The 23415-nt window shown below is 42.0% G+C and overlaps 1 protein-coding gene across 2 annotated transcripts; it reads left to right on the forward strand.

Moving 5' to 3' along the window:
* Positions 1-213: 213 nt before the first annotated feature.
* On the forward strand, positions 214-22419 carry LOC118225823 (ATP-dependent zinc metalloprotease YME1L1-like). 2 transcript variants are annotated; one of them, XM_035414810.1, is made up of 18 exons: positions 214-446; positions 2402-2521; positions 3327-3504; positions 3775-3876; positions 7772-7881; positions 8379-8529; positions 8888-8995; positions 9673-9846; positions 10585-10737; positions 10888-11020; positions 13914-13976; positions 14332-14444; positions 15250-15405; positions 15934-16085; positions 16365-16491; positions 16965-17038; positions 17994-18080; positions 20783-22419. In XM_035414810.1, exons 1-18 carry the CDS (start codon positions 414-416, stop codon positions 20924-20926), a joined length of 2178 nt encoding a protein of 725 aa, XP_035270701.1. In that variant the 5' UTR covers positions 214-413; the 3' UTR covers positions 20927-22419. The 2 variants fall into 2 exon arrangements, with proteins under 2 accessions (XP_035270701.1, XP_035270702.1); XM_035414811.1 differs by having other exon boundaries at positions 215-446; positions 8888-8971.
* The last annotated feature ends 996 nt before the right edge of the window (positions 22420-23415 follow it).

The following is a 23415-nucleotide window of genomic DNA, read 5'->3' on the forward strand; positions in this document are numbered from 1 at the left end:
TTCGCCCCAGTTCGCACCATGCCGGTGTCTGACGTAATAATATTTAAACCGGTAGTAATAGCTCAAAAACATCTTTAAAAAGAAGACAAATATAAAATACACGGGAAACGAAAATATACAGGTCTAGTTTGCCTTGTTTTAACGGAGCTTAGCTTCCGGAGCAGCAAATGTACATAGCCGGAACTTCTTCTGTAATTCAGGAAAAGTCCTTAAAGCTATATCTCAATATAACGACGGTGTTTTGTTTGACCTCTTGACGAATCAATTTTCATAATTGTCAGAACAGAGGAGGCGAAAGAAAGAAGTGTGAAAAACTGAAAGGGCGATAACATCAGTAGAGGGCGTTTAACATTAAGCCACAGGGGCAAACATCTAGGTATCTAGTTATTTTATTCGACCTAGACCTGGAAAAGATGTTTTCCCTCTCGACGACGTTACAACCACAGGTAAGAGGCCCCACATATTACGAACAAACGCTTTGTCCTATCTAGCTAGCTAGTTAGCCATGGTAACGTCATCTTGCCACAGAACATAAAATAAGCAGCCGGGTATGCAGTGTTTGAGCTAACTGGTTGTCTTGTTCGGAGTTATGATGACGTTAGTTGATTACAGAAACTCTATCAACGTTATTAGCTAGCTAGCTAACCCTTCCAGATGAAACAGACTGCCACCTGCAAAAGTTAAGTTGATATCTAGAATTGTTAGCTACATAGCTTGTAGCAGTGAGTGAATATGTCCTGGAAATTGTCCAGGGTGCGTTCGTTTATTCGCTGTCGGTTACCTAACGCTTTACTGGAAGTTATAGCTACTGTAGCTAACAATAGTTGGCCAGCTAGCTAATGCCGCAGTTGATAATCGACGTGACAGATGCACATAAATCGGGACTGGCTGGGCAGTCTAACAAGGCTAGTTAGCTAGGAGCTAACGTTAGTTAAAAAAAAAACTGTTTGTTGCCCTGCTGGCTACCGTCGGACATTGTGGAACAAAATGCTTGCTGTTTTCTCTATATTTTTCAGCTAACCTTTAGCCGCTAGCAGTTCATTCCAACTACTCGAATTGGTTCATTGATTAATTTAAATTACGTAAGGTCAGTCCTATGTATTACCCAAGACCCCCTGCTCCGCATCAAGTACAGCAGGGAGGACTGAGACACGAAGGACAGTGAGTGAAGTGAACATTTAGAGCGTAAGCACGAGGACGTTGTCACTTAACTAGGATTTGTTGTCACTTGATTTTTCTTAATGTGCTATTCATTTGTTTATCCGTCCCATGTGATCTTCTTGCATCTCTGGCTAATTTACGAGTTTGTTATCCATAATCCAAACGCGCTGTCATTTGATAAAATTTGTGGACATCTGTTGCTGCTGCCTGGTCTAATCCACGGATTAGTATCAGGTACAATTTAAAATTTCGCTCTTCTGACTTCGTTAAGAATGTTTAGGTATCAATTCTACTCGTGCATGTTGACAGCATGTTGTGTCATTTGTGGCTGCACATCTCACCTTCATTACGGTACAACAGTTAGATAGTGTCACATCTTGTTTTGGACTTCCCATTCAAAAGAAGTGCTTTCTTTTTGTATCTCGCAATGCTACAAACGGCTGTGTAAATGGTAAAATCAATAGCAAATGTGATACCAAATACCAAAAGGCTACTGGCTCAAACAAACAGGAGTAATTATTTTGTTATGGTTGAAGTCTGAGTCCCTTGTAATCTTAACAAAAATGCTTTGTTCTGATCAAATATTAAAATATTTGAAAAAGCCATAGGAATGATTTTTGTTTTAATTTACTCATATTGGGCAACTTCAATAAAGCGTGACATCTCGTTTTTGACTTTTCATTCGAATTAAGCACTTTCTCTTTGAATCGCACAATGTTACCAACGACTGTGTAAATATTATGATCAGTACACAACACAAATGTCAGACTGGCTCAGAGAAAGAGGAGTAATTATTTTGTTGTGGCTCATGTCTGGGTCATCGCCTATTGTAACCATAAAAAAGACCTGGGAATATCTGCATTTATAGAACACAGTGAATTTCTTTCCTGCATTTTGGCTCTTTTTTTCTGCATAAAAAATGATGAATGCAACCACTGTCTGCTGAGAATCAGGTGTGCCAAATTAGGTTTGAAATGAAAACCTACAGGATAAGCAACCTACTAGGTTGGGCAGCCCTGGCATAAAGTAAGGCTTATTTCTATGGGCCTCTGAATGAAGAGTTGAGAAACCCTGACCTAGAATATATGGACGATTGCCCGGTTTGACCCTTTTTTAATTTAATAATAATAATAATAATAATATTTTTTATTTTTTTACTCTGGGCTACCTTTGGTCTGTTGTGCTTATGGGTGTCTGCCCTGCCTACATCATGGTTACTGCATATGTCTGTCACTTTTAGGTAACTGTTCCCCTGAGCCACCTCCTCAACACCCTCCATTCCCTGAAGAGTTTGGCCAGCTCCTCTATTCAGAGTCTGCAGAGGGAAAGGAATCTAGACCTGGACCTGCCATCCAGTGAGGTAAACCGTCTCAGCCAACTGGAACTGCTTTTCAGTCTTTTTGAATTTCAGTGACTTTCAGTCTGTTCAGTTGTGATGTCATCACCTGCAAGTCAAGGCTGTCTTTTTTTATTATGAGCTATGTGAGTCTGTTAGACAAGCACGGAACTGTCCAGACCCGCGGCGCAACTCACTTCCGCAGACACATTTTAGCTGACACCACCTGCGCATGCGTCCTGCTAAACAAAGCACCACCTGCGCATGCGTCCCACAAAACGTCCATCAAAGGTTGTCCGTGAGTGAGTGAGTGAATGACCACAATTTGCCATGCATAGCCACGGTGCCAGTTCCTGCGCGTCGTGGGAAAAAGGGACATTAATGTCTGAGGAAAGTTTGAATTCATAAATTGAACTTGAAGTGAATTTAAGTGTGTTTCATTCAAATGTGATGAAGTTTTGTCTACAGAACAGTTTGCTCTGTGTAAGCTAGTCAGTTGCAGCTTTTCCATTACCATTTGCAGAGAAAGTTGGATCAAGGGCAGGAGTCTTTCCAACAGTATGTAAATCACCTTTTACAAAGCTATGTCATAACTTAACATTTTAGTAAGCAGGGCTTTGCTTATCCAAAGCTTATCCCCTCATATAGAAGCTTGTCAGAACAAAGTTTATACCCTCCAGCAATAATGCAAACTCATTTTCATGTTTTCTTGCTCTTAAGTTTTTGGTAAATGGGTGATTTGGGTATTGTAGTCCTGTAGTCCCCACATGCTTTCAACAGTAGACAGACTACATCAGACATTTCCGGTGTCCACTGTCTGTATCTGCAGCCAACGTTGAACCTGAGGGACCTGGGTCTGGTAGACCTGAGAGCCGGACAGCTTGAGGAGCTGGCGAGCAGCTTGCTGCCCAGGCCCTGCTTTGAGGAGAGCCCCAGCATCACCCCTGTCCGTCACAGCTGGAGAACATCCCACGTGTCCACAAACTCTTTTTTTAGGAACAAACATGGTATGACTCCCTCCCTCCTCACACCTGGCCACAAAATGGGGGTTAACGAGGGAAAATGACTAAGAGACATGAAACTTCTGAGAAATTGTGCTGAGTGCTCTGTGAAAAATGTTTTGAGCTTATTTATATTTAAGTGCATTTTTCTCATGTACCTTTGTTTGAGCATGCACTTGTTTTGTTGTCAGCCACTTGTGCACCAATCTGGTTTTAGCGTGCTTATATTTGTTTTGGTGTAATTTTCCTAACTTGTGTTTTATTTTAATGGCTTAGGGTTTTCCCACAGACCAGGGAGTGTATTTGGCTCTCCTGTGCTGTGCAGACAGAGCCCCACCCCCCTTCAGGCTGTATGTTCAGATCTGCAGCACTGGTCAGGTAAGCAAGGACAGTGGTAATGCTGTTGATGATGACAGCCAACACCAACAGTATAGCAGTTCACATAAGAAGGCAGCGTGCCAAAACTAGAGAGTCTGTTAACCTCTTAGCGCAAAGCCCCTAGTGGTTGGCACGCTGGCGTGCCGAGATTACTGAACTCAGACATTCAGTGCTACTGCAACCAAAGTATGAGTTAAAAACAGAAATGCGTTGTTTTAGTTTCGTTAGTAGACGATACACGACAACTATGTCGAATACGGAGTTTCGCAGCACCACCATTGGCGCTCTGGTCGTTCATTCATTTTAAATATTGAATAAATACACAACCTTACCATTGGTTTTACGCATAGAGATGTCCCTTTTGAGGGAGTGGTCATATATTGTCTTGGACAATCCGTTTGTGAAATATACGCGCATTTGTCATGCCTGGGTACCTTCCAAAATAGCTGTGCGTAATACCACACGTGTTGTTTACGGCGTTGTCGCCCTTTTTAGTACAGTCTGGCTTGATTGACAATTCATTTATTCAGTAGGTGAGAGTATAAGCTTTCTAATGATGTATAACATGTCTATATTTGCTTTTGGAATAGTGTTTTATAGGTCAGCGTAACCAGAAATTTTCTTATCATCGCATTCACTTAGGCATTCACTCTGTGGTAGAAGTAAAAGACGCTGCACCTAACGAAATGTGGTCAACAATTTTTCTTAATTTCTTGGAAAATACTATTATTATTGAGGACTTCTTGGCATAGCTAAGCTATATGTTTGCTGATAGACTTAGCTGACGTCGTTTTCTGGAGCAAAACAGAAGCGAATAGAACAGTATCAGGGTTTCCGCCAGTGTATTGCAAGCCCGGCGGCCCGCCGGGCCTAAGTTGACCCCCCGCCGGGCCTAAGCATCGGGGAATTAAAAAAAGAAAAAGAATGAATTTTTAAGATGTTTTTTAAACAACAGTTACAGTGGGGCGGCTCGGTTGAAAAGCTCACCAGCGACATCTGTTGGTTAAAACGTGAACGCTCTGTAGAAAAGCAGGTCTGAAATCAGTGTTCTTCACCCTCATTGTGCGTAGAGTGACACTCAACACTAGACACTTCCAACTATCACAAGCTAACGTTACCTAGCAAGCCACCATTTCTTATTTAGTAGGCTAACTAACCTCGTTACAAACTGCGTTATCACTTCATCTTGTCGGTAAGTACATTCTTTTTATATTAACTTAAGCAGTGTGTAGGTAATGTTAAAATAGTAGCATGAACGTAACGTTCGATATATTGTAACATTACATGACTTATTAATCGCCATCGAAATAACAACTTCACTTGTTTATTAATAACATTAGCTTGATGACATTGATGTGCACGACAACGTTGCCATAAAATTTTTCCCGACCGTGAAAACTGCCTGACTTGTTTACATTTTGGACAGATGTGGCTAAAGAGAAAATCCATCATTGTTTCCATCGCAGCACTTTTGACACAAGTAATATCGGAAAAATCTTTAAATTTCTTCTTATGGTGAAGAGTGCCTGACCCGCAACCGTATACATGTGTTAACACAGCGGCAAAATTAGGCTATATCTAGAAATACCATCTTTGGGGAAAAAACGCTACGGTTAAGGGTCAGGCACTCGATAAGAAGAAATTTCTGGATTTTTTTCTATATTGCTTGTGTCTAAAGTGCTGCGACGGAAACAACAAAATATTTACTCAGGAGCCACATCTGTCCAAAATGTAAACAAGTCAGGCAGTTTTCACGGTTGGGAAAACTTTTATGACAACATGGTCATGTAGCTAACTTAGCTAGCTAGCCAAACAGTCAGTAACACAGATACTTGCTTTGTGCCATTTAGGGATAATATCAAGGAGGAAAGGTAGCCTACTGTAAAACCTTAGACAGTTTTTTAAATGTTTAAATGTGCCCAGCATTCCAAGGCTTGATGTAAGATTCAGTAGCCAATCAGGACTTGAATACAAGTTTTTTGTAGAGTGCAAAAACCTTGATATTATTTATTTTAATTTAATTTCTTTTGTTGTTGAAATGTGCCCAGCATTCCAAGGCTGTAAGAATCAGTAGCCAATCAGGACTTTTTTCAAGTTTTTTGTAGAGTGCAAAAACTTTGATATTATTTATTTAAATTTAATTTAATTTCTTTTGTTGTTGTTGAAACCACAGCATTCCAAGACTGTACATTGTTGCCAGATTCTTTGTAAGACTCTGCTATGCTGTAAATAGTTGTTGTTTTTTTAAAATGTGTGTTACATAGATGACTTATTTATAACAACATTCACATTACGTAGTCATATTTTCAAATGTCCAGTCAGCTTTTAGCACTGACTTAATGTAGGGCCCTATGGAATCTGTGTAGCTTTTTTAAATTCTCAATTCCACGATTCTGTCCGTGATTCTGTTATCACAGAAACTATAGGGCCCTACCTTAATGCTGCCATCAGTCTGTCGCTGGCCCGTGCCGGGCCCCCGTCAAAAAAGACACTTGGCTGCCGGCCCGCGCCAGGCCGCTGGGCCCTGTCAAAAGATACTTGCCACCGGGCCTAACAACTTTTCTGGGGGAAACCCTGAGTATCATTTATTTACTGTCTCTGTTTCCATCTACTGAACATAGATACGATTTCATCATTGTTATGTAAGTATTACTGCTCAAAATATTTTGGTTATATATGTAATTTTTGAAATTGAGAGTGTCTTTAAATAGGTTAGTGGTATTATATAATGTGGATATTTCACACTGTAATGTAAGCATTAGTTAGTAGTGTAATAGTTTTTGTGAAGCATGCAACAGTGATGACAAGTGTGTTGGAACATTGGCAAAATGTGGTGGATGGTTGAAAATTGTTTTCATGTCGTCCCGTCCCCATACAAGAAAACATACGAGAGTACAGAGTATAGAAATACATACATGAGTTAATTATTACACATTTAGGTACTGTACCGCATTGTGTGACAATATTTTTGCATTATTTTTTAATCTGATAGAAATGTTCCATCTTAAGCCTGCATAAGGGGCTCATTTATATGCTTTATAATGGACAAAAAGCATTTTATTCATTTTTGGAGAGATTTTGGATATGTTTCTGGACCCCTAGATATTTTAGACCACTGTACTGATGGAGAGCTTGTAATTCCCACTTGAAAATGATGCAACAGTGAGTTTCTTCAGTCAAAACAGTTGATCTGTAGTGAAATACATGAATATGTTCTGATTTACAGCAATGTATAATTTAGACATTTTGGATAGATTTGGAGACGCTGGGTACACTGCTTAGTTTTTGCTTCATAAATCTATATTAGTTCTACATATCCACCCTTAGATTTTATGAACTTGTTGTCAAGAAGTTTTTGATCCAGCACATGTATAGTTTAACCTGCTGTATATATGCAATCTCTCAGTATTTCATTGCAAACTAAAGTGCAAATTCATTTTTGATTTTTTGTCTAGACATTTGAATTTTTGGTACTTTATTTCTTACAAAATTATGAATATAAATTAATCTGCATTAGTGTTGTAAATTGTAAAAATGTCTTGCTTCATTTAAGCCATTTTTCAAGTCTCTGTGATGTTCACATCTGGAGTTCTAAAGAGTACCCCCTAAATGGGCTAGGATTGGCCAGATTTGGCATGTGCGCTAAGGGGTTAAGGTTGTCTAATTTTGGCTCGTGGGAAACACTGGTGATGTCACCGTTGTATTCATTGTTACAGCATATATGGTATAAAAATCTGACAGCCTTTATCATTTGAATACTACAGTGACAACGGAACACATTTTTGCATTAGTTTTGGAGGTTTCAATCATTGGTGTACTGTCTAAAGGGATTGATGGGCTTTTTATTTGAAAAAATTGGTTTATTTTATTTAGTCTTTTTTCCCATTCATGTCAGTGTTGGTCCAGAGTCGAGGTTTTAAGACGCTGAAATCCAAAACCAGGCGTCTGCAGGCTGGCTACGAGAGGCCTACGGAACCTGATGGCTACACTCCAGCCTTTATGAAGGTTTGTCTCTGCTGTGCCGGTCTCTGTTCATCTCGTCTCGCTCGCATATTTAGCACATTTGGCTCATTAGCCCTCATGAAGGCTTGCCTTCACTGTGCTGATCTCCGTTCATGTTGTCTTGCTCACATATGTAGCACATTTAACACCCTCTCAGTTGGCACCCTCTCAGTTGGCACAAAATTCAGACCGTGTTGGTAGATTGCATGGAATACTACCCAAATATCTTTGGTAACATTTCGAGTCACACTATTGGACAGGAGCGCTTGCAGGTTTTAATGCTTTAGTTGAACTTGTGTTTTAAAAAGGGACTGTCTTCAAATGCTGAATGGTGGTGGACGCTCCCACCATTCTCACTCACTTTTACCTCTGCATTGTAATCATCCTTACCTACTTCCTAAAGTTGTCAGCCTACAGTCTAACTTTTATGGTTAAGGTTATGTTTTTGGTGTCAAAAGTCGTAACCTAACAGAAATGATAAAAAAAGTGGCAACCCGCAGGGTCTGCTGATGAGGGACAAGGTGCCTGAGGCAGAGAGCATAGACAGGCTGGTGAAAATGAAGAACCTGCCCGACACCCAGCACGACGCCTTCAAGACCGGATTTGCGGAGGGATTCTTGAAAGCCCAGGCCCTGACCCAGCGAACGCAAGGCATGTCCGGCATGTCCCCCCCCCTCCCCCCCCATAAACTGTAAGGTGTGATTCAGGCATTGCATGTTTAGGTTGGCAGAGGAGGGGGCCTGCTCTGAAAGTTGCCCGCTAATGCTGGCCATGTTTTAAAACACTGCCATTTTCAGCCAGGTTTTAAATAAACCCTGAGCCTCTCTGACCTCTGTAATGATATGCAATATTACTTTTTTGTTATTTATGGCATTGCGATACCCTGACCAGTCCAAGGAACAATTCTTCAAAGTGGGCACTAGATGGCGGTGCTGTACTGTACATGCCTCTGCTAGTTTGTATCGATTCACCCTTATCTGTTCCCTTTTATTTTTTGAATGTGTGACAGATTCTTTGAGGAGGACACGGCTGATCTTGCTGGTCCTCCTGCTGCTGGGTTTGTACGGGCTCTCGAGAACCCCCTTCTTATCGGGTAAAGGCTCCTTTTCTGATGCTGGTTTGTCTCAGTTTTTTACCATTTCTCATCACTCACAACATAAAACCATTGTCTTGAAATTTGTCATTAAACAAGGGCCTGTTCTGAAGTGATTTGCTTTTAAGTGAAAGATGGCTGAATTGGTTTAAAAATGAGTGCTGCATGAATATTTGGCAACCCTGTTTTCGGATGTTTAAAAAAAAAAAAATTGTGGCCACTTGTTCCTGTTTCCAAAGGAATGTGGTAAGGCCTTGGTTAAATGACTGAAACCTCTAGAAAGCCTGAAATGTCTTGCATTTAGCTTCCAGGGAGATGGCTGCCTTTACATAGTTAGATCTGTCTTGAGTTTTAAAATTATTATTGCACCCTCAAAATGTACTAATCATTTAATAGTGGAGGAGGTGCTGTGCATTTTAATCTTAAAAGTGGTTCATTTTCAAAGCCTGCAGCAAATGACCCCCATGGCATATGTGACATTTGTATGCGTAAAAGCCGAAGTGATGTTTGACAAAACCCTGACTGAAAACTGTGTGCAGAAGAGTGTTTCTCTCTGTCCTACCCCTCCCGCCCATCTTGGTGGTTGACAGCCTATTTCCAGACACTGTTGCCTCCCGGAACTCGCATGTTCTTGAGAGACCTTTCAGGGCTGCCCTGTGGCGTGCGGCCATCCACTCTTATTCTCTCGCCCTCCCGGACAGTGCGGTTCCGCACCACATCGGGCCTGGATGCCGCGGTCGACCCCGTCCAGATGAAGAACGTGACGTTCGAGCATGTGAAGGGGGTGGAGGAGGCCAAGAACGAGCTGCTGGAGGTGGTGGAGTTCCTCAGGAGCCCTCAGAAGTTCACTGTTCTTGGCGGGAAGCTCCCCAAAGGCAAGAATGGCTGCCACTCTGAAACGCTGTCCTCGGACTCCACACCTCTGCCATTTAGCACATACACCATGTCCCTAGGACAGGCATATTTAGCACATACACAGTGTACCTAGCACATGCATTTGTAGAACATTTTGCACACTGTAATTTAGTCTGTAGGCTGCATGATGTACACTTGCTATGGACCTCTTTTTAAGATGAGTCTTGAATAAAGTTGAAATGAAAAAAAATGAAAATGATGTACCTATGACATACATATTTAGTGCATTTAACATTCTGTCATTATATGTACCTAGGACATGCATATTTAACACATTGGCATTTACTACATATATGAAATACCTAGCATGTATATATTTGGCATCTTTAGCACACTGTCACTTAGAACATATATGATGCACCTAGCACATGCATATTTAGCACGTTTCGCCGCACATATATCTAACTGGAGCTTTCAGAGTATCGTCCTCCCTTTGAAAGTTAACTGCAGGGTAATTTAGTTAAATTGAAGGTAAGAACAGGTTTACTATCTTTGTGACCTTTACAAGCCAGATTTATGAAAGCATGGTTCTTAGTCCAGCAGGACCGTTTCCTTGAGATTTTCATGTGCTTAATTTAAAAAGACAAGTCCAGACATGAGTCTGGATCCTGCTGAACCTACCGTCATACACTTGGACTGGCTCATAAATGTACAAGTTTACAAATTTGCACGCTTCCCCCCCCCCCCCCCCCCCACAGGAATCTTGCTGGTGGGCCCCCCAGGCACTGGGAAGACCCTGTTGGCACGGGCTGTGGCAGGAGAGGCGGATGTTCCATTCTACTATGCCTCCGGTTCCGAGTTTGACGAAATGTTCGTGGGCGTGGGGGCCAGCCGCATCAGAAACCTCTTCAGTGAGTCGCCCTCTCCTGCCCCTCTGACAGGCGCTCGCTCACACATTTCATCAGATGGGCTTTGGTCCTTCGCCTGTGTGGCTCGATTCCTTTCTCTCTCACTCACTCACACTCTTGTTCTCTGTCTCGGTCTCTATCCTTGTGTCTCAGGGGAGGCCAAAGCCAATGCGCCGTGTGTGATCTTCATTGATGAGCTGGACAGTGTCGGGGGGAAGAGGATAGAGTCTCCCATGCACCCGTACTCTAGGCAGACCATTAACCAACTTCTGGCTGAGATGGATGGGTAAGCGCTGTTCACAGAGTGTTCTGTACCCGGGAACAAAACCATGGATTGTGACGTCACCATGTGCTTGGTGAAAAGCATTTTGAAGCTTGGGAAGTGCAGTTCGTGGGTGCCGCCATGTTGTACAAATCGGAGCCAGCGACTGCACAGTAGGGACATGCCTAATTCTGCCCTGCATGCATTGGTGGGAGTTTTCCTTTGGATGTTTAGTATTGTTCTGCAAAATTCTGCATGCAAGGCCTCTATAGGATGCTTGTCCCACCTAGTGTAGTTGTGATAACTGAGTGGACCCCATACTTCACTTCCATATAAGGCAATTGGTTGGATTACACTGTCAAAGATTTTAAGCCAAATTCTAATTGGTATGTCTATTTTGTGAAATTTTTTTCTAATTGCATGAAAGGCTCTGCAGGCTTTTTCTTTTAGTGTATTCACTGCCAGACCAATGTTTCCTGAGGCACTTATTTTGAGCCCCAGGTAGTCATAGAACAGGGAGTGCTCTAGTGCGGTGTTTCCTAGAGTGAACACATGTCTGGTTTCCTGAGATCTGGGTTTCTTTTGGAATATCATTATTTTAGATTTTTTAAAGTTTACTGTCAGTGCCCAGTTCTGGGAGTATTGCACCAGTAAATCCAAATGTTGCTGTAGCCCTTGTTCTGTGGGTGACCGCAACACCAGGTCATCTGCATAGAGTAGGAATTTAACTTCCTTGTTGTTTAGGGTTAAGCCAGGGGTAGCAGATTGTACCATCTGGACAAGACTGAGATAAGGGGAACTGGACTATTTGCCTATGGTTGTGTGAGCAGGCTGTTGGCTCTCTGGAATGTTGCCATCTGGACAAGACTAAGATAAGGGGAATTAGTCTCTTTGTCTATGGTTGTGGGTGTGTGTGTTTTGGGGCCATTAAGGGTGAAAAGATCATCAGGCCTCTGGCAAAATGGTGGGGCAACTACTCTTGACAGTACCACAGTGCCTATATGTGGGCCTCTCTGTCATTCCACTTTTTATTTCTTTTTTGGATCTGGACTCTAAACTGTCTGTTTATAATATTGACAAACCCCGTAAAACCTTACAAACCATGCACATGTTTTCATTATATTGCTGTATTATGCCTTATGTAGTAATAACATGGATTGCATGTAAAATGGTTCAACAAAAGGGTATTTTCATACACCATAATATTACATCCCCTTGACATGTTTGGTATGGACGTATTCAGGGAAATTCAACAAATTGAATGAAATATGTTTCATACCAAATAAAATTTAATAAAACATAGTTTTTCCCTGAGTTTCTGAAACTATCACAATGGAATGTCTGGTAATCATCTCCTTTTCACATCCCCCCACTAATTGTTTTCACAACAGCTTCCAAACGGTGGGGGCCTAAATTCCAGATTTCGTCATCATTCGTCCAGGTTCATTTATGGCAATGCCGCCTAGATCAAACGCGTGATTTGGCTTAAATGGAAGGGAGACAATCCTGTCAGGGAAGATCGTAATTGACTTCCCACACTGCGCATACTCTGTGTTCCGTGTGTAGCTGAACAGGCTGGGTAAGAACTTTTTACTCTATATATGTTCTAGAAGTTTCGTATTTTATAATAGATTGTGAATTCTAAGCTAATGACCTACCTGCCTGTTAATAAATTCTTCTTATTTTTAACTTGCGTGGTCTTCGCGACTGTAGTCCATTTTATATTCTTTTCAGCCAAAATTCTGATTAAATACTCAGGGGGACAATTCTGACTAAGACCCACTGATCAGGGGTCTAGTACAGCGAAAGTCTTTAGTGAGGTCCTCAAGTTAGATAGGCGACCACGATCTGCCCGCTAACGGGATTGGTGTTGTATTGGTTCTGGAGTTTCTGGCTTAAGAGGACCGTTGGGCGTTATATGTCGGTTCTTGTCAAATTCGCCTTAAGGAGCCCAATAAATGTGCACTCTTCTGGGCTCATAACTGTCTATGCAAAAATGAATGCATGTATTATGGTGGTCAGCCTTCTACCCTCTGTAGGCTTTGCCGAACTGAGATTTAGCAATAGTGCTAATCCCGGGAGCATATATTGAGGAATGATGGCACAAGATAGAGTCGAGTGTAACCACTCCAAGCTCCACGTATAGGTAAAACCAAATTTTAAATTCTAATTTCATTTGGAGTGAGATAATTACGAGAGTAAACCATAGTAACTGTTATGCTTACTTGCTGTGGTCATAGATATATTTGATGTGTTCCGCTCATTTGTGAGTATTCTGATGCTCCCATTGGAATATTGACAGTCCGGCGACAGATCAGATATATCTCTGATGACAACATAGCCCCGTTTGCGAACGGAGAGTAACAAGAATGTTACTGATCCGTTTCAGGCCAGTCTTAAGCGGGATATGAAGCAGCGCATTCATATCTGACCCGTGGCGACAGATCCAGTGCATTCTTAAGTATAATTGTGCCCTGTTCTTACGAACAGAGGAAAAATAAATAACATCTCTGGTTTCGACTCACACCAGCCAAGGGAAAACACGCTGTGCCTTCCCCTCCAGCTACAAACCCTCATTGGTCTAGCTGTGAGGTGTTTACAACAAGGAAGTGAGCTTCAAAAACACAGGCCGGTTTTGGCCGCTTGGACAAAAGGAGCGGTGCCCTGCTGGCACGTACACTAGTCTACACTAGTATACTCTTAACCTACCAATCTAAGTGGCTGCTCATAATTGCAAGTGAGCTAAAATGAGAGAAAATAAGTTATTTAAAAAGTAAAACATGGCAACAATCACAAAAAAACGCCAGGAAAGTGGTAGAATGCACGTCTGTTACTACCCGCTGAATTGAAACGGCTGGTGTGCGGTCCTGTTTGTCTGAAAGGGAGGGAACTCACTCGACGGTCTCGTCCTTCGCAGGTTCAAACCAAACGAGGGCGTCATCATCATCGGAGCCACCAACTTCCCTGAGGCCTTGGATAAGTATGTTGATGTTAAACGACATCACTTCTCCTACAGGCATTCCTACCCCCCAGGCCCTCTTAAGGGTTCAGTGGGTCACAGTGGCCTACTGCAGAGGCTCAAAGCTCTCTGAAACCTCGCATCGAACATCAGTCACATGAGGAGGGAAAATGTAACCTTTTTTGCTCCCTTCCCTCGGTTATCATTCTGTAAGTTCTGAAGCCATTTTACTCCTGCTTGTGTAAGGCTTGTTATGGAAGGTAGATATTTCTGCACAAGACTGAGCATTGTAGTTGTGTGCTCTTTAGCATCTGCAGTCCATGACCCCAAACTTTTTTAAATATTTATTTATTTTTATTTTTTACCTCCCGCCCAGTGCACTGGTGAGGCCCGGGAGGTTTGACATGCAGGTGACAGTCCCCCGGCCTGATGTGAAGGGACGCACTGAGATCCTGCAGTGGTACCTGAAGAAAATTAAAGTAGACTCTGGTATGTTTAATCCTTTAAGGTGTATGATCACAAATATGTGATCACATTCTAATGCTGATGTTACGATTGCTACTGGAAAATGAAAGCAGTGGAGTTCTGGAACGCTGTCTTTAAATTTTGAAAAAAAAAAAACATTCCAAAAAAACCTACTTTTCAGTGGGTTAAGAAGCATACAAAAAATTCCCTCGCCTCAGCATAGATGAAGTGTTTGCCGTTGATGCGCAAGGACACGCCTGCATGACATAACAAAGTTTCAAGCGGGGACCTATAAGCCAAAAGCAACCAATTATCCATAGCGCTGCAGTCATCTATAGCACTACAGTACATCAGAACTTAACGAGCAGTGTAACCTAATATTGCATCTTGTGCGTATATCTTAATAGAGATCTATGATACTACATCAGGTTAATGAGCCCCGTAACCCTATGGTTAACCTGCACAGCCATAGTGCCTAGTGGGAATCTGTAGATGCACATGCGACTTCACTGAGGTAAAGGTGGAAAATCTAGGTTCAGAAAGAAAAAGCCCTCCCCAGTATTGTGTTCCTTTCACCTGGATTTGTTACTTAGCGCAATTCTTCTGCTAGGAGGTGGAACTAATTATTGAAATCAGCTGGCTGGAAGAAACACATTTACTTTCTGACCCCTGGACTTTCCACCTCTGCATTCGGGATGTGGAGTGTTCTGGCATCGGGGACAAAGCAGATGCCCACAATGTCAAATATAGATACATGCGTGCACCACACTACCGTAGTGTCGGCCGCTGCACTGCGTACCCTGACGGCTGTCATTCTGTCATCCCCCAGCCGTCGAGGCGGAGATCATCGCCAGGGGAACGGTAGGCTTCTCCGGGGCGGAGCTGGAGAACCTGGTCAATCAGGCCGCCCTCAAAGCGGCAGTGGACGGCAAAGACATGGTCACCATGAAGGAGCTGGAGTTTGCCAAGGACAAGATTCTCATGGGTGACCGCTCGTTTCGGCATGTCAGAGAGTGGGCATTTCACAGTCCTCTACAGCAGTGTGATGAGGATGGCAGTGTGATTAGGCCAAGACAAATTGGCTTTAAGTAGCACTTTCCTTTCCTGGGAGGGTACCACAGTGGAGGGTAGATGGACGTTTGAAATGGTCGATGCGATAAACAGTTTTGTACTTTAGGTTTCTCTGTGTGAGTACAGCTGAAAGCAGGTTCACTCTCTTGCGCTCTGACTGATTGAAGGTCCTTCTGAATATTTCAGCAAAGATCTACTTCCCAAAATGTGTAAAAAGAAAGAAAAAAAAAGTATAGTAAGTAAGCTCTTATACCCTGAAGGGCATGATTGGGTGATTCAACACATTGGTGGCAAAAGGAGTGATTTTTCCTGTGTGAAAAATGCTAAATGTAGTTGCAGTGTTCATTAATCACGGCCAGGAAGGGCCAAATTCAGAAGCAGTCTCTTGCTCCTCCGCTCTCTCCCTCTCATACGGCTCTTTATTCCCCATCCCCATTCGTAGGCCCAGAACGCAAGAGCGTGGTGATCGACAAAAAAAACAAGACCATCACGGCGTACCACGAATCTGGACACGCCATCGTCGCGTACTACACCAAAGACGCGATGCCCATCAATAAAGCTACAATCATGCCACGGGGCCCCACCCTGGGCCATGTGAGTCTACTTTCAGTCTCCTGTGTTTAACATGGCGACTGGTGTCATCTTTGTGTTACAGCTCAGTGCCGTCTTACACATACAGCATGGAAGTTACTCTTATACGCAGCATATTGTACATATATGCGGTAGTCAGTTAAAGCAACGATTCGGCATAAATATTTGGAGTAATCGCGCAAAGCTTAAAAGAAAATGGATATGAGTGCGTCGACAGAAAGTGGGCATGAAGCCCTGGCTGTTTTAAGGCGGGAGCATCACCAGGCCGCTCGTCCCCTGCAGGTCTCCATGCTCCCGGAGAATGACCGCTGGAGCGAGACGCGCTCTCAGCTGTTGGCGCAGATGGACGTCAGCATGGGCGGCAGGGTCGCTGAGGAGCTCATATTCGGCAATGAGTACATCACCACAGGTGAGGCTGCTAGCATTAGAACAGGAAGGCCTATACCAGCCTAAACCGACCTTTTTAGTGTGCCTAGCTCATATTCGGCAATGAGTACATCACCACAGGTGAGGCTGCTAGCATTAGAACAGGAAGACCTATACCAGCCTAAACCGACCTTTTTAGTGTGCCTAGCTCATATTTGGGAATGAGTACATCACCACAGGTGAGGCTGCTAGCATTAGAAGAGGAAAGCATATACCAGCCAAAACAGACCTTTCGAGTGTGCCAAACTGATATTCGGGAATGAATGGATCGCATTTGAGGATTGGAACATAAGAAAAAGCACTTGTACACTTCAGCTAGCCCTGCCATTTTTGCTTGTCTGGATTATGTCCAGCACATGTTTGGATTTGAGTACATCACCATGGTAAAATGGGAAGTACGCAGATATTTTTGCCTGAGTCTTGCCATTCAGCTCAGTTTGTTCCTTTTATTTGCAGGTGCTTCCAGTGATTTTGATGGTGCCACTAAAATAGCAAAGATGATGGTGACAAAGTTTGGGATGAGTGACAAGGTGAGACGATGCACACGGCGCACGGTGCGTTGTTAACTAGAAAGTTCATGTGTTTTTTGGGGTGACGAGACATGGCAGTGTTTTGTGTCAAAGAAATCGAAAACTGCGCCAATATGGCAACATTTTGGATTCGAAGCCGACAAAAGAGGTGCCACTACACTCTCATTCATGGGCTCTCATTATGTTCTGTCATGCCTATTTTGATTCGGGCTCCTAAAATGATCCGGGTGACGCAATTACATTCTAAAACAGTTGTTATACCTATTGTGCCGTACTTAAAGTTTCATTGCAGCCATAGACCGCAGCGTCCGTTGCTATGCCGACGCAGCCAGCCTTGCTACATACTTTGGCGATAAAGATTCTAAGACAACTCTGCAATTTCTCTGGTTTAATGGGTTATTTTCCAGCCTGAAATGCGATTGTATAGTAAATGGCTGCACATGTCATCTAACTTGCAAGTAGTTAGCTATCTCCCTGGATATTAATTAAATGTTTTAACAGAAAATAATATTAAATGCGATTTTATCCACGGAAATGGCTATACAAAAAGGCTAAATAAATGTTGTGGTCGCGATCGCCATCGTAGACGTCAGAAGGAAATGTCACTGACAAAAATTTAATATTTTACTTAACTGAACATTCTAATGCTGATGCAACAGTCTACTGGTAATTGCAAGCAGTGTAGTTCTGGAATACTGACTTAGAATTTTGAAAATACATTCCAAAAATCATACTCTTCAAAGGATTAAGAAAACCACAAACTGATTCTTAACTGAACACTCTAGTACTGATGTGACAATCACCACTGGTAATTGAAAGCAGTGGAGTTCTAGAACCCGACTTTGTTTTTCAAAATTCTTTCAGAAAACTTGCTCTTCCACAAGTTACTGGTTTCTTGCACCTCATACCTGTGAATGGTCCAAGCAACAAACCCGCTCTGTTTTTCTTGTTCCAGCTGGGGGTGATGACCTACAATGACCTGTCCAAACAAAGCCCTGAAACTCAAGCTGCTATTGAGCAGGAAGTACGAGTGCTGCTGAAGGTAAGCCCATCTGCCCCCAGGGCCGTGCTTTGGGAGGGCTGGGGGACGGCCGTGAAAGCAGGTCAGGGAGGAACGGCTGCCTGCCCTTTCCGAAAGCCTCCTCCAGGGGCCAGAGTCCTTAACCTCTTAGCGCAAAGCCCCTAGTGGTCAGCATGCCGAGATTACTGAACTCAGACATTCGGTGCTACTGCAACCAAAGTATGAGTTAAAAACAGAAATGCATTGTTTTAGTTTCATTAGTAGAGGATACACGACAACTATGCCGAAAACGGAGTTTCGCCGCGCCACCATTGTCGCTCTGGTCATTCATTTAACACGCCCCCTCCCTGCGGTCTCATTTACAACTACACCCCCCACCCATGACATAATGGACAATATTGTCTATCTTGGCATTCATAAAAATATTCTTTCACCACTAAAAAATCGCATTCCGTCATATCAACAAGATAAACCCTACAATATCCCTAAGATGTGCCAATACAGCAGTGAAAACGCTGCTCACTCAATAACGAAAAAGTTTTAAAACATGATACCATGTCATTCTACAGTCAATGTCTGGGACTAAATATTGAATAAATATACAACCTTACCGCGTAGAGGTGTCCCTTTTGAGACTGAGCGGTCATACATTGTCTTGGACAATCCCTTTGTGAAATATACGCGCATTTGTGATGACTGGGTATCTTCCAAAATAGCTGTGCGTAATACTACACCTGTTGTTTACAGCGTTGTCGCCCTTTTTAGTACAGTCTGGCTTGATTGACAATTCATTTATTTAGTAGGTGAGAGTATAAGCTTTCTAACGATGTATAACATGTCTAATTTTGCTTTTGAAATAGCATTTTATAGGTCAGCGTAATCGGAAATTTTCTTATCGCATTCAATTACGCATTCACTCTATGGTAGCAGTAAAACAAAAACGCTGCTAATGAAACGTCAACTATTTTTGGAATTTCTTGGAAAATAGTATTATTGAGGACTTCTGAGCATTGCTAAGCCATATGTTTGCTGATAGACCTAGCTGACATCGTTTACTGGTGTAAGACAGGAGCGGATAGAACTATATCATTGATTTCCTGTCTCTGTGTCTATCTACTGAAAACTGATAAGATTTTGTCAGTGCTATGTAAGTATTACTGCTCAAAATACTTCGGTTATATATGTTATTTTTGAGTGTCTTTAAATAGGTTAGTGGTATTATATAATGTGGATATTTCACACTGTAATGTAAGCGTTAGTAGTGTAATAGTTTTTGTGAAGCATGCAACAGTGATGACTTGAGAGTTGGAGCATTGCCAAAATGAAAATTGTTTTCATGTCGTCCCATTCCCATACAAGAAAACATACGAGAGTACGGAGTATAGAAATACATACAAGAGTTAATTATTACACATTTAGGTACTGTACCGCATTGTGTGACAATATTTTTGCATTATTTTTAACCTAATAGCAATGTTCCATCTTAAAACTTCATACGGGGCTCATTCATATGCTTTATAATGGACAAAAAGAATTTTATTCGTTTTTGGAGAGATTTTGGATATGTTTCTGGACCCCTAGATATTTTAGACCACTGTACTGATGGAAAGCTTGTAATTCCCACTTGAAAATGATGCAGTGAGTTTACTGAGACAAAACAGTTGATCAGTAGTGAAATACGTGAATATGTTCTGATTTACAGCAATGCATAATTTAGACATTCTGGATAGATTTGTAGACGCTGGGTACACTGCTTAGTTTTTGCTCCATAAATCTATATTAGTTCTACGTATCCACCCTTAGATTTTATGAACTTGTGGTCAAGAAGTTTTTGATCCAGCACATGTATAGTTTAACCTGCTGTATATATGCAATCTCTCAGTATTTCATTGCAAACTAATAAAGTGCAAATTCATTTTTTATTTTTTGTCTAGACAATTGCATTTGTGGCGCTTTATTTGTTCCAAAATTATGAATATAAACTAATCTGCGTTAGTATTGTAAATTGTACAAATGTTGTGCTTCATTTAAGCCATTTTTCAAGTCTCTGTGGTGTTCACATCTGGAGTTATGAAGCTTTAAATAGGGTACCCCCTAAATGGGCAAGGATTGGCAAGATTTGGCTTGTGCGCTAAGGGGTTAAAGTAGATGAATTTGCAGTGTAAGCAAAGCATGTTTCATAAAAGCCATATAACTATTACATGGGTCATTCATATGCATATTTAGGATAAATTAACACAAACCGTAAGTAAGGGTTCCCTAATGGCTCGGTCTAAGACACTTAAAGCAAGCAAGTTATTGCTGGGGTATTGCTTGAAGTTGACTGGCGAACTAGTTAAGCTAATTCATGAGCTTGTCAACTGGCCACCTGCAGTCTGCTTTCAGCAACTGCACTTGAAGGTAAACAGCGATGTGGAAACGGTGACTTTAACATCGAAGCATGACATCACAGCTGTACCCAACAGCGGTGAGGTCTGCCTTTCCTGTTCAATGACTTTTAATGACAGAAATGTATTAATGGCTGGCAACTCACAGGAAGAAACTGCCTGACTGGGGTAACGAGGGAGGCGAGGTAAAGAGAGGGAGATAGTTGTGGGACATCCAGCTGGCAGCTGTCATGGTTCCCATGGTGACGGGCGAGCGGCGGAACCCCTTGGCCTGAATGTGCCACAGCATTTTTCCACCACGCTCTCATGCACATTAACAATCTCTTCACATAACAGGACTCGTACGAGCGTGCCAAGAGCATCCTGAAGACCTACAGCAGGGAGCACAGGAAACTGGCCAACGCGCTGCTGACCTACGAGACGCTGGACGCCAAAGAGATTCAGATGGTGCTGGAGGGGAAGGAGCTGGAGTCCAGATGATGGCATCTCCTGCAGCAGGGCAGGGTTCGAGCAGGGGATTTTCCTTTCTGTAAATAACTACGTACCACCGCAGCAATGGAGCCTTGAGAAGAAAAGCAGGAACTCTGAATACAACCCTTTTTTTTTTCATTTAAAAAAAAAAAAAAATTTGATCAATCAAATGGCCTTTTTTTTTTTTGCTCCCCCATTCTGTACGAGCAGGTTGCCAGGGCTTCCCTTCTAGGTCCACAGTATCTCGAGCACAGCAGCCAAGTGACTGAACCTCCACAATGTGCAACAGCTTGTCCACCTCACCTCTTTTCTAGTGGTTAGTTCTCGGTCCTTAATAGCAGCGGAGATTTGTGCCGCTGTTTCCATGAATTTGATCCAGAGAAAAAGTACAATAATTGACCCAGCTGGACTTGCAGTGTTGGAGTATCATCAGTCTTTCCTCATCTCTCTAGTTTGTCTCTGAGTCCATTGCAGAGTGGGCGTGATATGGGGAGGTTTGTCCAGGCAGGCAAGGGGAGGAGATTGTGTATCAGAATGGCCAGTTTAGGAGGGACTGTGGGTATAGTACAATGAGATAATAAAGTTGGCCATGGTCAGAATTTAGCACTTAAGGGAAGCATATCACTTATGGATGGTTTATGATGTCTATGATGTGAAACAATTTTTTTCAGGGGGGTAGACAAGTGAAAACTATGGCTTTAAATTGCAGCCTTCCTGGTATTTTTTCTTAAATGTATCAGAATATTATCTGTACATATGTCATACAATAAACATTTCTGTTCAGTGTACTTTACATTCGCACTGGCAGGCCCACTACTTGGTCAGTCTGTCCCATAGATCTCAAGGTTTTGGAAATGCATTCATAGTGAAGAGGACTTTGCTGTCAAGGAGTCTGTGATCTGTTGATTTTCAGCAGGTTTTCCTGGTGGTGGGGAAGGAGGAATTGTATTACAGATTCCCAACAACAATTTGTCTCAAATGTTGCATTTTCACCGAGTTTATGTATATGGAATACAGCCTTTGGATTTGATTTGAAGGCCGTTATTTTGAAAGGTATCCATTTTTTGAAGAGAAGAAGATTTGTAGGAAAACACAAAATGCTTAATTCCTGAACAAAGCGAATGGACTGCTCTCGCCTTTCTCTGTCAAGATTAAGTCGCTCAGTCGTAACTTTTTGGGGACAACTGAACAGACAAACATAGTTTTTGGTGGAGCTATTCTTTTATCCAGTGTGTAACTTATTTATGTACTTTATGAAGTACTTCAGACTTCACTTTGCCTCAATTACAGGTTTTAAAATTTTCATGTCTGTGCTTTCACTGTGCCCAGGCCTGCCTGTGTGTAGGATCCGAAAGGGGGGCCTGTATATAAGTGTGTGTCAGGATTGTCTGTGTTATGCACTGCATCGTTTGATTTTTAAATGAACCCCCTGTGCTTCATGTTTGTTTGATTCAAAAATATTGCGATTTAAAGTTTGAATAAATCATATTCTAGCAAATTGGGCTGCCTGTGTGGTGTGCTGGCTGCTTTTGATATTTCTTCGGACTGATGGTTAACACATTAATGGTGCGTTGGATGTATTGAAGTGATTTTTATTTTTGTGCCCTGTGTAATTGCCAATCACATTGGGTTATTTGCAGGTCTGGAAGGAAAGTGTAAACTTCATTTTCCTTTAAAGCTAATCACCGGATGATTATCGATAGAATCCTCATGTCGGCATGCTTACTTACCCAGTGTTCAATGGACACTGTCATAGAATTCAGAAACAGTGGTTTAGGTGGAAGTTGCTTGTGAGTACTGGTATGAAGTCCGTTTTGCATTTTCCTTCATAATGGTTAATGTTAGGATTTTGGTAGAGTTGTCAGGCTCTGCACAATTGTATGAGGTTCTATAAAGCACGGTATTTGTCCTGGTGGTTTCGATTTAAGAATATTAAGTTAACATTAACATCATGGCTGATTTTCTAGAACAGCAAAGCAGTTCACAAATAATTAAGATAATTGGAAGATGGGCCTACATTTAACTTAAAGTAAGAACCTTAATAGGTGGTGTTGCAATGACCTACTAAGAACAATGCCCACTTGTTCAAGGATTAGTTGGCCATTCAGTGAGACAAATCTTTCCTTGAAAGTGTGTAATTATCAAGTCTGGATTCTCCATTTAAAGTTTTTTTCAGAATTTGGCATGGAATTACTGTTACATCTTAAACACAGTGCTGAGTGAGTCAGGACTATTTTTAGGGCAGAAATGCTTTGTATATTGTCTTTGTAAACATATAATCTCACCATGAACAATAATGTTCCCATACCCTTTTTGCACAGAATTGATTGAAATGATGTGTTTGGAGGCACAGCTCAAATATAACTAACTGGATTCCAATCTCCCAAGTATTTTCTCATTCAAAAGATGTGTCCATTAACTTAGATAAGTTGTTCTGATTCCTGGTTGTGGAGAGCCAAGGGGTCTCCTAGTTTTTGTTTTCATATTAAAATCAGCAA

The sequence above is a fragment of the Anguilla anguilla genome, chromosome 4, assembly GCF_013347855.1.
Source record: "Anguilla anguilla isolate fAngAng1 chromosome 4, fAngAng1.pri, whole genome shotgun sequence".
Lineage (NCBI taxonomy): Eukaryota > Metazoa > Chordata > Actinopteri > Anguilliformes > Anguillidae > Anguilla > Anguilla anguilla.

Bases quoted from the DNA above. Each gene is read 5' to 3' on its own strand.
- LOC118225823 (XM_035414810.1), top strand. From the start codon at position 414: ATGTTTTCCCTCTCGACGACGTTACAACCACAG. The intron at 8,996-9,672 runs GTTTGTCTCAGT...CCTCCCGGACAG, and splicing joins AGGCTCCTTTTCTGATGCTG to TGCGGTTCCGCACCACATCG. The intron at 11,021-13,913 runs GTAAGCGCTGTT...CGTCCTTCGCAG, and splicing joins CTTCTGGCTGAGATGGATGG to GTTCAAACCAAACGAGGGCG.